At 30.0% G+C, this 14,553-nt stretch overlaps 1 protein-coding gene across 1 annotated transcript in view; it reads left to right on the top strand.

The window, feature by feature from the left end:
* Positions 1 to 14,553, top strand: part of LOC100201760 (nipped-B-like protein) — a 96,452-nt gene that overhangs the window by 51,285 nt on the left and 30,614 nt on the right. The window contains exons 21-24 of the mRNA XM_065817403.1: positions 546 to 1,002; positions 5,607 to 5,764; positions 6,002 to 6,095; positions 7,503 to 7,679. Of these exons, the coding sequence (XP_065673475.1) occupies positions 546 to 1,002; positions 5,607 to 5,764; positions 6,002 to 6,095; positions 7,503 to 7,679 (886 nt within the window). The remainder of the gene's footprint in view (positions 1 to 545; positions 1,003 to 5,606; positions 5,765 to 6,001; positions 6,096 to 7,502; positions 7,680 to 14,553) is intronic.

Here is a 14,553-nt window from a genome sequence, read left to right as displayed (position 1 = left end):
AGAGTAGGATCACCTGGTTGCATAGGTTTTGCAAGCAGCCCAGCATATAACGGAATCACAGGGCCATTTTTTTTTAAAGTAGAACATATAAAGTTTGTAGAGGTGTTTCTAAACCCTTTGTAAAGGAGTTTTTTTTTAACTTTAATAATAACTTTCACAAAGTTTTTATTTTAACAATATACTAACTAATAAAGTAAATAACTGAAGTTAATAATAAAAATATTAAATTATATAATAAAAGTTTAAAAAAAAAAATTAATAATATAATTTTATTAAATAAATATATTTTTTTACGTGTTTTGCAACTCATAAAAAAATGAATTTTATGGTAAATCTCCATAAAAATAATTTACTTTCTACAATGTGGACAATTTTTTTATTAATTTTAATCATACTTTAACGCAGAGATATATGTAAAATTTTACAAATTATACAGTTTTTACAATTTTACAGTTTCGTAATATATGAAAAAATATTTTAATAATATTTTGTGTTTTTATTTTGGTTTTCTTGGTATCCATACTTTTATTATTTTATATTTTTAGCTGCTTGATCCAAAAAATGCAAGTTTGCGAGCTTCAACAATGACTGCATGTCAGCAACTTGTTGATTGTCTGTTCCAAAGACTTTTAAATCCTGAACAAAAATCAGATACAAATATGATTGTATCATGTCTGATGACTCTAAACCTTTTTTGCAAAGTATGTCCCCTTCTTCTAATCCCACATGCTACAAGCCTTCAGCCATATTTGAGCTCAAAAGTTAATTCTCCTTCAGATCTTATTGTCATACAAAATGTGAGTAAAATCTTGGAGTTGGTTGTACCGCTAATGGATCATCCAAACCCTAAATTTTTGGCTGAACTTGAAGAAGATTCTATGAAACTTATGTTGCAACAAACACAAAACGTAGTGCAATCCTGTACAAGTTGTTTAGCCGCAATTGTTAATAAAGTTACCCATAATTATAAGTTCGTAATTGATGCTTTCAATCAGTTTTTAAGTAAGTATTTGTTTTTCTTTTTTGCTTCAAGAACATATTTAAATTTTTTTTGATACTTTTTTTTGTGTCCTGTTCTTGGCTTAATCATTTTTTGTTTGTGTGTGTGTGTATTTTATTATTTATTTTTTTTGTACTTTTTTGTTGTTTACATTGTAGTTTCAAATTGTAAAAAAGTATGCGTTTTTGCATGTAGTTTATTGTGGTTTTAATTTATAATAATGTCATTGCTATATATTGTAGTAGGTTTTAAAATATTAATATTAATTTCTTTGATTACAAAGTTTCTAAAATTTGAAGAAAAATTGAATTCACATTAAAATTTAAAACAAGAAATATATTTGAAGATGCTGAATTTTAATTATGAAAAATTATGAAGTTTTATAAAATATGGATATGAAATATGGATAGCTATAAAGTTAACATATTATTTTAGCAATTTGCAAATAATATAAAGTATTATTCACAAATTATCAAAAAAATGTTATGGAAACCATTATTTTTATGATAATGGTATTAAAAATACTATTAACTGTGATTTGATTTTTGACTGCTATCATATTCTAAAAAATCAATTTACTTTTCAAATTAAAGTATCAAATTTTATTTTTGGTTTCATTGTTATCAAGTTTAAGCTATTATTAAGTTAGATTACTAGCAGATTATTAAGTTAGATTACAAGCAGACATGAAACTTTTAGTTCCATAAAAAGTTGTTTTCTATATTTAGGTATTTAATATACCGTTTTAGTCAAAAATATCCTACCACCTTATATTTATAAAAAAACACTAAACAGTACAAAAAACCGTTTTTGTACTGTTTAGTGTTTTAATTCAAAAAGATTTTGAATTAAAACACCAAGCAAAACTTTCAATTTTCAGTTTAGGGTGAGTTAGGTGGCTAGTGAACATTGACTTTGTGTATTGCAAACTGCTTACCTTGCAAGTTGTTTGAACATTCCTACTGTGATAAAGTTTCTTCCGAGCAAGGAAAGAATGCTCAGACTATTTTGAATGAAATGGAAACCGTTTATGAGGAAGTGCTCTAGTAAATCAATGATTTACAAGTGGCATGGTCTTTTTAAACGTGGTCAGGAGTCGATTAAAAATGACCCCCGCTCAAGAAGGTCAGTTGAGGTCACCACATCAGACATTGCTGAAAAAGAGGAAAAAATTGTACTAGAGGACACCCGTTTGAAGAAAAAACAGTTATTAGTTGGAGTATTGGATAGCACCATTTTTCTAATCCTACATGACCACTTGGGTATGACAAAAGTCAGTGCAAGATAGGTACTGAGAATGCTCACGCCTCTTCAAAAACAGCAGCGTGTCGATGTGTCGATTTTGGGATTGTAAAGGGATATTACTCATTGGGTACAAAGGCAAAAGAAGGAGCATAACCAGAGTATACTACGCAACAATTTTAGAAAAATTAAAGGAGGCCATCAAGGATAAAGGTAGAGGAAATTGACCAAGGGTGTGTTGCTTTTGCAAGACAATGCACTGGTTCACAAGAGCAGAGTTGCAATTGCTGCTCTGCACACACTTTTTTTTTTTAAACATCTTTGCTTCCAACAAGGTTGCAAGCAACCACTATTAGAGTTTGAAGTTACTGGAGGAGAAAAGATGAAGTTTGTAGAGCAAAATAACGATTGACAGATGACTTAGATGACGAGTACAACATTTATACTACGATTGGAAAGGAAGGATTCAATAATCCTAAAGATGTTACCAGATACACCATAAGAATAAAGCTTATGGAGAAGACCAGCATGCCAAACTTTATTAAAAGCTTTAGAAATGCCAAGAGCGATAGCCTTAACCTCTCCACTTTTATCTAATGCATGATAAAACCTATTGGTAATTACTGTTAGCAAATCAGCTGTAGATTGAGAAGATCGAAGCCCATGTTGATGATCAGAAAATAATTTATTAGATTCAAGATGAGAGATAAAGTGTTTGTTAATTAAAGATTCAAAAATCTTGCTTATGATAGAAAGAAGACTAATCAGTTAGACGAATCAGCTTACTCTCCAGAATTTTTGAAAATAGGGATAACAGTTGCTGCTTTCCAACAGACTGGAAAACAAGACTCTGATAAGCACTTTTTAAATAGTTTAGAAAGTATAGATAACAGCTCCAAAGAACACTTCTGCAAGACTACAATAGGTATGTTGTCCAATCCACAAGCTGTAGAAGAGTCTAAGCAGGAAATCACTTTAGATACAGAAGCTGGAGTGATACGAATGTCAAACTGTTTGTCGTCTATATCAGGTAGAACGCAACTAGTGGAATCAAAAGATCATTTTGATGGAAAGCTCTTAGCAAACAATTCAGCTTTGTATTTAGGTGAGGTGACAAAAGTCTGAACCATAGAAGAGAGGTAGAATTACAGATTTACCCTTATTATTGATACTATTAAAGATTCTCCAGAAGTCACGAGAGCCTAATTTTTATGATGCAATACAAGATTTCATGACCTGAGAGTAGTAGTAGTAGGCTTTGGCATTAGACAAAGCCTTTTTACAATGGTTTCGAATGGCTTGTGTACCTACCCTACTTTCCAGATCTGGCAAAGTAGTTTTTACTTGTTCCCTAATTTGAAAAATGACTTAAGGAGAAGGAAATTTTCCAATGACAATGAGGTTAAGGAGGCAGTTTTGGCTCATTTGAAGCAAAACATAAAAGTTACTTTTATGATGGCATTGAAAAATTAATTAAATTAAACAATTAAATTATTAGATCTAATTAATTTTTAATAAGATCTGAATAGACTTATTAGATCTATTTAATTAATTAAATAGATCTTATAAGTTAATCTAACAATTAATTTAATTAAATAGATCTAATAAGTCTGTTCAGCTATAGGGAGATTATATTGAAAAAGATAAAATAGATTGTTGTTTCATTTTATTTAAAACCCTTTCATTCCATAATCTTTTAAACCCCCCTTGTATTTAATATTTTTTTGTTCATGTTTATTTAAAAAGATTAGGAGTTGTAAAAATTCCATACTTTAATTCTCATGATTACTGCATTTAAAAAAAAAATTTTCCCACACAAATTGTTGTTTTTTGTAAGCGAATTTTTTTTTTATATATAAAATATTATTACTCTTTCACTTACATTTCCTTATGTTTTAAATATAGTTTATTACGAGCTACAGATAATAATTTTAGTTTATAAAAAATTATTGTTTAAAAATATATTCTATTCAAAAATCCAAATTTTGGCTCGACTATGCATGTATATATATATATATATATATATATATATATATATATATATATATATATATATATATATATATATATATATATATATATATATAAATATATATATATATATATTATATATATATATATATGTATATATATAAATATATATATATATATATATACACATATATATAATTATATACACATATATATACATATATATATATATATATATACATATATACATATATATATATAATTATATACACATATATATACATATATATATATAATTATATACACATATATATACATATATATATATACATATATATATATATAAATATATATACATATATATACATATATATACATATATATATACATATAAATATATATATATATATATATACATATATATACATATATATACATATATATACATATATATACATATATATATACATATAAATATATGTATATATATATATATATATATATATATATATATATATATAAATATATATATATATATATATATATACGTATATATATATATATATATATATATATATATATATATATATATATATATATATATATATATATATATATATATTTATATGTATGTATATATATAAATCGGTGAATGTTAAAAGGGCAGAAGTCCAACTATGTAAATTTTTGGGAAACTAAAAAAAAAACAGCATTTCCCCTAGTAATAAATTTTTGTTAATAATTTAAAAATTTTTTGAGGTGAAAAACTCCTTTTCAGAAAAAAACATTAACAAAAATTTACTACGGGGGAAAATACAGTTTTTCTTTAACTCCCTAAAGTTTACATTGTTGGACTTCTGCCCTTTTAACATTCACTGATTCACATATATATATATGTGTATATATATGTATATGTATATATATATATATATATATATATATATATATATATATATATATATATATATATATATTATATACTTTTTTTGTTGTTGTTGAATTTTCTTGAAGTTTTATTAAAATTTTGTGAAGCAGTTTTGTTGTCAATCATCTCAGTACCCACCAGATTTTCTATTAAGTTACTTTTTTGTTTTTTATTTTTTTTATTCCACCATGCTGATTCTTATTGTTTTACACACACACACACACACACACACACACACACACACACACACACACACACACACACACACACACACACACACACACACACACTCATGCACATGCACATGCACTTTCTTAGTCTAGATTTTTGATTAAAGTAACATGTTATTTTTCAAATCATTATATTTTTGTTAGTATTAGCAATATATTAGTAATTTATTTATATATTGCTTTTAAAAATCTATTTATTTTATAGTATTTTAATTTAATATGTTGTTTGTTAATTTAGAATTTTTAACAAGTTACCAAAAAGAGCATAAGAAATCATCTAATAATCCTTCTTTGAAAACAAAACGATCAACATTATTACGAGCATTATTCACAACTGGTTTATTTTGTCGATATTTCGATTTCGACATCCAACTCAAAAGTGAAAGCAGCTCAAAAGTAATAGTTTTAATATCTTCGATAAAAAAACCATGAACATATACATGTTTTTAATTTATTTACCTTTTAAAGGCCCAGGGTCATTACAGTCTATTTTATAAAGCCTTTTTTTAAATTTTTATCTTCTCTCAATCTTATAAGTACTAAATAAGAACCTTAATAAGTTTACATATATACAATGTAGATATAAGACATTTTTGTGTGTGCGTATATATATATATTTTAATTTTTTTTTAGCCTATTCTGGAAAGTAAAGAAGTATTTCATATATGCATATATTTTACAGACTTTGATGATGAAGAAGTAATGCTAAAAGCAATACTTGCTGTTGGTGAGTATATATGTGTAATCATTATTGCAAAATTATTGGCAGTTTATCTCTTTTTTAACATTTTCTTAACATCTTGAGCACATTTGGTAATTGAGCACCATCTTGAGCACATATGGTAATTAAAGGCAAGTCATACTAAACTTGAAAGTAAGGGCTCAGTTAAGTGAGGTTGCTAGTTTTTCTAACTGTATCAGCTGAGATGGCTTTTGGAATTGTGGCTGTTGAGTGGGTAATGTTATCATAGTTTTGGTTTGCAATTGTGCATAAAAATAAAATCCAAATTATTTTTCAGAAAAGTTGGACAGTAAAGATTTATAAAAGAGACAGAGATGCACTAAAATGAACTAAAAGATGCTTTAAATGATTATAATGATTTATATATTAAAGAAAAGTTAAAAGTTGCATTTTTGACCTTCAAATGGTTATTTGACTGAGTACTAAGGTAGGCACTGTGTAAAAGCTATTCTGTGCAGATCATTTGCAATTGATTACACAAAATGAAAAATAATTCATACTAAGATTTCAGTTTTAGAAAAATTGAATGGAAGAAAAAAGGCCAAGGATAAACAGGAATAAAAGAAAAGATTCTATTGTTGTAAAGTCAATAATAATGAACAAGAAGAAAATACTTAAAAGTAGCAAAGTGGAGTGTATAGGAATGTAGTTAAAACAAACTTTATTGTTTGTACTATTGGTGAGCAGTAAAAGTTTGTTTCACATGAGATGTAGTGATATACAAGATACTTATAATCATATATTTTTAATATAAAAAATAAGCTTTTTTTTTCAAAATAAAAGATAATAAAAAAAATATTAAAACAGATACTTGAAATAAGGTACACTCGGTTATTGAGTTTTGCGAACTTTGAGATTTATATCAATTATATCAGCATAAAAAGTTTTCTGCTGATATATAAAGATTTGTTTAGAGATATTTGTTTTTGTTTTTATATCAATTAGATCAGCTGGTGAAGCAGAAAAGGATGCTTGGCTAAGTTCAGAAAAGATATGTGTAAAAAGTATTTTTGTGCATGGCAATGAAACATGAGTCTTAAATCATGATCATCATTAATAATGTCCAGCGTCTTGAAAGAACAGAGATGATGATGATGATTAAAAGATGATCATGATCATAATGTTGTTATTAATGATGATGATGTTGTTATTGTTGTTGCTGTTGATGATGATGATGATGATGATGATGATGATGATGATGATGATGATGATGATGATGATGATGATGATGATGATGATGATGATGATGATGATGAAAATGATGATGATGATGATGATGAAAGTGATGATGATGATGAAAATGATGATGATGAGAAGGAATATCCCAAGTGCAATGCTTTGTTTAGAAATAATCATATGGAAGACTTTAGTTTAAGTAGCTATTTTTTTTAGGCTTTATTGGCATGCGTTATCCGTCTTATCTTCTTGTGGATGATTGTAAAAAGTTGTATCAAGACATTCTTAATCCTAGTTCTATTTCAATAAAAGCAAAGTTTACTGTTTTGAAAAACATGCTGAATCATTTGGTAGAGGAAGAATGTAGATTGCATGATGCTGAAAAAAAAAAAGGTTTTTAAATATATTTAAATTATTTAAAATGTTATTTTAATATAAATATGTATATATATATATAAACAATCCTTGAAATGATTGGTTTCCACCATCAAAAAAGTTTTTTTCAGGAAAGTTATTACATAAGAAGTTTAAGCTTGATAGGAAATGTTTAAAAGACTCTGAAAATTGACTGGAAGTCAATTTTCAGAGCCTTTTAAACATTTCCTATCAGTCTTACAGTCTGAAAAAAATTTGGTTATTTTAGAGGTAGCTTATAATCATAGAGCTTATAATCATAGAGCTTATAATCATAGAGCTTATAATCATAGAGCTTATAATCATAGAGCTTATAATCATAGAGCTTATAATCATAGAGCTTATAATCATAGAGCTTTTAGAGGTAGCCTATAATCATCTACAAATGAATAATAATATATAATAAATGAATATAAAATTTATAAAATAATTTGAAGTCATTTTCTTTTCATAAGTATAAAAAAAATTATGAATGATAAATACTAAACTGCATTTTTTTCTTACCATGAAAATGGCAATGCTAGTTAACTTGAAGTAATGAAATAAATTCATAGAATGAATGACAGTCTTCTAAAACCAGAGTAACTAGAAGTAATGGAATATAATCATAGAATTAACAGCAATCCACTGAAACCAGAGCCAAAGAAACCAAATAATAATGATAGTAATAAACTAAAGAAAATGTATTACTAAATTAAATAACTATAAATAAATAATTCAAATGTTTATCTGATTGGATATTCACTGGAATATCTAACAGGAACATCTAATTTTTTTTTTTTGTTTTTTTTTTTTTTTGTTATTCACCTCCTCAAGGCCGAAAAGGCCACTACAGATGAGGAGGCTACTTAATAGTGGTTATAACCCTCTCTCAACTCTATAACTCCGAAACACGAACCTTGAGGAACAAGGCCGCTGTGCGGAGAAACAAGTTGAGCGCGGTACTACCAGGGACATGGTGGGGATCGAACTCGGAACCTCTTGCTTATGAAGCGAGCACTTTACCACTACACCACTACCGCAACTACCGCAATTGGAACATCTTGTATCAGGTCAGGTGTATAGTCTTCATGATCACCCTGGTACTTGTAACATGTAACCCAGTACAACCTGTTTCATGTCCTGCTGTCTTGTAGGATTCACTTTCTAAGCAAAGGCTGGAAGGAGTTTGCTTCCTGTCATCAGCACTATTTAAAATCGGTCATGCCTATAGTAGTATAATATGTTTTTTTTTGTTTTTTTTTTGTGTGTGTTTTTGATATAGTTAGAAGTGCCTTAGATACTGTTTTAGCTACTTTATATGTATGTCTGTGTTCTGTCTAAACCTCTGGTGCAGTGTTGACTCACCCATAAGTTGCTCTCTGTATGTTTGTATTCTGTCTGAATCTCTGGCGCGGTATTGACCATAAATTGCTATCTGTGTGTTTGTGTACCATCTGTTTATGTTTATATGTATATTTGTGTTCTGTCTGAACCTCTATGCGGTGTTTACTCACTCGTAAGTTACTTTATGTATGTATATATTCTGTTTAAATATCCTGTTTTAATGTTTTAATCTGTTTTGATGCAGTGTGCACATAACTAACTAGACGCTCCAACTATAAAACCTATGTTCACCCTTATCTCTAGTATTTTGTTAGATGTTATATTTTTTCTAATGCATTTCCAAAATATCATGCCCCAATGTTTTAAGGTACTGTTTGCAGGAAATAGCTTCTTTTAATTACTCCTGGCCAGGTCAGGTTCAGGATCATGATCCCCCTGCTACTGGTATTATGTAACCCAGTACTACCTGCCCCATGCCCTGCTGCCTTGTAGAGTTTGCTTTTTTAGGCAAAGGCTTGGAGAAACAAACTCCAACTTAAAAATTCCCTACCTTGTGGCTCTTGGTTGAGTAAAGGCTAGAGATGGTGTCTCAATAAAAATACTCATTTTGGGTAGATGTTAACTGCATCCAGCTAAAATTCCCATGCCTTGGGATTCTTAGTTGAGTAAAGGCTAGAGATGGTATCTCAATAAAAACACTCATCTTGGGCAGATGTTAGCTGCATCCAGCTACTATTTTGTAGGAGGCCTTCTAGGCAAAGTTTTTAGGGGTGACCAGAATAATTCTGTTGACCAGCCTTTAACCCCTTTCTTCATCTATTAGACTGGTGTAGATATAAACCTAGAATGCTGAATGCTGCATCTTCTTGACTCTTCTAATAGGTTTTTGCTTGTGCCACCTTGATAGTGGCTATGCAACTCTTGCTGTTATCTCTATAAGGTTACAGCTCTGAAACTCAGTTTAATGGTTCTGAGGCCGGCTGGTAGTAAGGTTTCTCTGTGATAGCTCTCAGAGAGGCCGATTCTATCAACAGCTGCAAAATATCAAAGTATTAACAGTACCATGTTGTGAATGGATGGTGACCCTGTTAATGTTTTTGTTGCACATTGTCGAGGCCACATAAGGAGCTCTATGTTTTGACTAAGGGTTGATTAATAGGACTGAGAAAATTGCATAGCTCATTGCTTAGGAGGCTGTGCTCTGTCTATAAATGAGTCAAGTTCTCTTTAAACTTAAAACATGCCAAAAGTAACCCAAAATATTAAACATAAAAAACCATCCCCACCACTTAACTGTTTTTAATATATCTTTTACTAATATTTGTGGTCTGCAAAGCAAAAATCCATCAGTTGAATCTTACCTCTTGCAAAATTCACCAGACTTGCTTGCTCTTAGTGAGACTAATTTAAATTCTGCTATTCATTCTTTCCCGATCTCAGTGTTGATGGGTACTATCCTTTGGTTAACAAAGACTCCAATAGTCACATGCTTGGCTTGAAGGTATACATGTGCATCAATTCACCTATTTGTTGTGAAATCAGGTTTGAATATTTTGACCTTTCTTTTATGTGCTTCCGCTTAGCACCTTTTCACTCTATCACCTTTCTCTTTGTTCTTTATTGTTCTCCTTTTTTTCCAAGGCTGCACTCTTTTAGATTCAGTTTCTGATCAAATTGACCTGGCCCTCTCTCTTTCCTCCTCTGCCAATATTGTTGTTATTGGTGACTTTAATGCTCATCACACTGAATGGCTTGGCTCTAATGGCACTGACCTTGCTGGCACTAAAGCCTATAACTTCTGCATTTCTCAATCGTTTACTCAGATAGTTAACTTGGTGAGTTGTTTTCCTTACAATCCTAATCATTTACCTTCACTCCTTGATTTATGTCTGGTCTCTGATCCTAGCTTGTGTTCAATTTCACCTTTTTCTTCTTTAGGTGGAATGTCTAACCCAATGTTAGACATTCAAATCACTACAGCTTCCGTTGCTAAAGTCATATCTCGATTAAACTCTTCTACAGCATGTGGTCCAGACAACATTCCTGTCGTAGTCTTACAAAATTTTTCTCCAAACTCTTTTCAATTCTCTCTAAACTATTTAAAAAGTGCTTGACTGAGTCTTGTTTTCCTGCCTGCTGGAAAATGTTGTTCCAGTTTTTAAAAACTCGGGTGAATATTCTAACCCCTCCAATTATCGTCCAATCAGTTTTCTTTCTATTATTAGCAAGGTTTTTGAGTCTTTGATAAACAAATTTCTCACACCTCATCTTGAGTCAAAATACACTATGACTGACTTGCTGACTGCTACGATTAAACGATTTTATTGTGCATTAGATGGAGGCAGAGAGGCTATGACTATTGCTCTTGACATATCTAAGGCTTTTGACAAAGTTTGGCATGCTGGTCTCCTCTATAAGCTTGTTTTATATGGTGTATCTGGGAAATTTTTTGAGATAATCAAATCATTTCTTTCTAACCGTCTTATTAAATTCATCCTTGAAGGCCAACACTTTTCTTTATTTCCAGTAACTTTTGAGGTTCTTTAAGGTTTTATCCTTGGTCCTGTTTCTTTTCTTATCTACATTAATTATCTTCCCGACAACCTTACACCTAAAGTAGCTCTTTTTGGTAATGACTCAACTTTACAGTCCTGTCTTGACCAAAAATTTTTACTTCTCGATCGCTTAGATCACAGTGGCTGGTAAATTTTAACTCCAGCAAAACCCAATTATTTACTGCAAATGACTATCGCAGTACTGTCGATATTCCTATATTAATGAATGGCAACCCACTCACTGAGTCCTCTTTTGGATTATCATTGCCTACTGACTTTTCATGAAAACCATATATACAATTGATTGCTAAGTTAGTGTCTGCTAAGATTGCTTCTCTTTATTGTGCTTTTTCTCTTTATCGTGCATTTTCTCTCTCCTGATTCCATTCTCTACTTCTGCAAATCTCTTATTCATCCCTGTATGGAATACTGCTGTCATATTTGGGCTGGTTCTTCTAATGCTCTTTCTCTTCTAGACGAGGTCCAAAAACACATTATCTGCTAAGCCTGAGCCTCTTTTCCATCACCATAAAGTTGCATCTCTTTCTCTTTTCAACAAATACTATCATGGTCGCTGCTCAAAGGAGCTATCATCTCCATCAACTTTAACTCATTCTCGCTTGACTTGTCATTCATCAAAGTCTCACTCTTATACTGTATTTGTCCCTGTTTGCTCCAAAAACTTTTATTTCTAGTTTTTTCTCCACACTTCAACCCTTTGGAACTCTCTCCCATTTTCATGTTTTCCTGACTCATACAACCTCTTTCCTTCCTCTATAACTCTATTCTTTTTTTCTAGTAACTCCTAACTTAATAGTGGTTGCTTGCAGCCTTGTTGGAGATGAATCAAAACAAAAAAAAACAAAAAAACAGGAGCTTGTTTAATGTCAGGACAAAGTTATTATGCATAGTTATAATATAATTTATCAATTAACACAAAAAAAGACTATGAAATAGCTTATGCCATTTTGGTTGCATGTATGCGGAATATTTGAGTTTGATAAAAAATAAAGCCAGTCAAAAAGGTCAAGAGAACCATCCAAAATTTAAAAGAAAACTTTATAACTCATTCAATATAAGTCATGCAGCATTCAAAAAACACTGTGTATTGATGTCACAAAGAAACTGCTGAGCAAATAAAACAGCTTTATGGAGCATAAAAAATCTGTTGTACACTGGGTGAGAATATTGATACCTGATGTCTTAAGCATTTTAAAAGATTGTCTACACGTTCTGCTGACATCTGATTTCAAACTTCTTGGAATCTTGGGATTATTGTCTCGGAGATTTTAAAGCACTTCTGAAAAAAGTGGAACAAACTTTTAAGTCATCAACTTCTAAGCTTGTCACAAATACATTGGCTGCCTCAGATTGTTTAATTTAAAATTTTGTTAAATTAATTTAAAACTCAGAAGCATCCGAAGAATATTGAGAATTTCTGGGATATATGTTTTCATGCAGAACTTTAGTGGATACAACCATTAATGACATACAGTTGATTAACAGACTGAAGAATTACGCTATAAATAAGCTTGGTTTGAGTTTTTAATAGTTTTAGTTTGAATTCCTGGTATCTCAGTCAAATACCTATTGTTGTCAATTATTGGTCACTTCTATCAAGCAGAGAGAAAAGAAACTGGTTGATGACATGGTACTTTCCACGAACTGGTAAACATTTAATAAAGAACTGAGTTTTGACTTGCATTAGACTAACCTTTAGTCTATTTTTGTTTAGTCTATAGTTATCACTATTAAATTAAGGTAAATCAAAATGGCGTTTGTCATTCAATTTACGCATTGCTTAGTCACTTACTTGCCTGACAATTTTATTTACTATGTCTGTCTGATTCCAAAATTATCTGTCTAGCTAAATAGTTCTATTGTTAAGGTGTATCAGGCTCCAATTAAAGTTCATGTGGCTTTTATTTATTGTCTGCTTCCATGAATTATACAGTAGTATGTAGATGTAGTGGTTGAATAATTTTTTATTTTTGTTAAATTTTTCTTTGATATATTTTAAATTTTTGTTGAAGCTTATTTCAAAGAGTATTCAATGTATTTAATAACCTTAATTACTTTGAATCAAAGTGTAAAATTTTCAGTAGAAAATGGCCCTTTCAAATGCAATAGTTTGTGCTCATTTACTTTCTTAATTTAAACTTGGTACCGAAGCTGCAAATGCTTGTGGTAAAAAATGCACTGCTTTTCGAGAATGTACTGTAGCTGAACAGGTGGATCAGAAGTATTTAAAAAATTTGCTTTTGGAGATAAAAAACTGTTAAATGAACCAATGATCAACGATGGCGTATTAAATCAAGCAGGATTCAACTCAGACAGGCCAAGCGTAACCCTTAAAATTTAATGAGAGTGATAAAACTATTTGCATACATTCGCACCAGCTTGGAAACGATGGAAGTTAAACAAATGGGTACCAATTGAACAATGAATGAAACAAACAGTTATAGTGTTTAGCAATCTGATCATAATTGCTTTCTTACACAGCAAGAATCAAGCAAAAAACTCTGGTCTGACAAAAATGGGAAGTTTTACCTCACTCTCAATATTCACCAGATATTGTCTTGAGTGACTACCACCTATTTTTTCTCCTAGACAACCATATGTGGAATTGTTGATTTCAAAATAAAAAGGTTTCAGAAATTGAGTTAAAACACTTCTTCAATTTTTAAAAGCAAAATTTCTACAAAATGGAATATATGGTTTTGTGTCTAGATAAGAAAAGTTAATACTTGCTAATGGTTAAAAAAAACATACTTTTAGAATAAATCTAAGTTAGACCCATTTTTTGTGTTACTATTTCTTAACCTTCAAAACCATACAAACTTTTTTAGTTGCCTGGTAACATCGTGTCTAACGTTATGCACCTCTTATTTATGTCTAAAGTTACTTTTTTGTGCTTCTACAAGATTAAAGTCCTTGAAATCTTCATTCTTTAATTTGATTTAATAAGCTAG

Source organism: Hydra vulgaris, chromosome 14 (assembly GCF_038396675.1).
Source record: "Hydra vulgaris chromosome 14, alternate assembly HydraT2T_AEP".
Lineage (NCBI taxonomy): Eukaryota > Metazoa > Cnidaria > Hydrozoa > Anthoathecata > Hydridae > Hydra > Hydra vulgaris.
The sequence above is the reverse complement of the archived record's forward strand: the minus strand, read 5'-3'. Positions and strand labels throughout refer to the sequence as shown.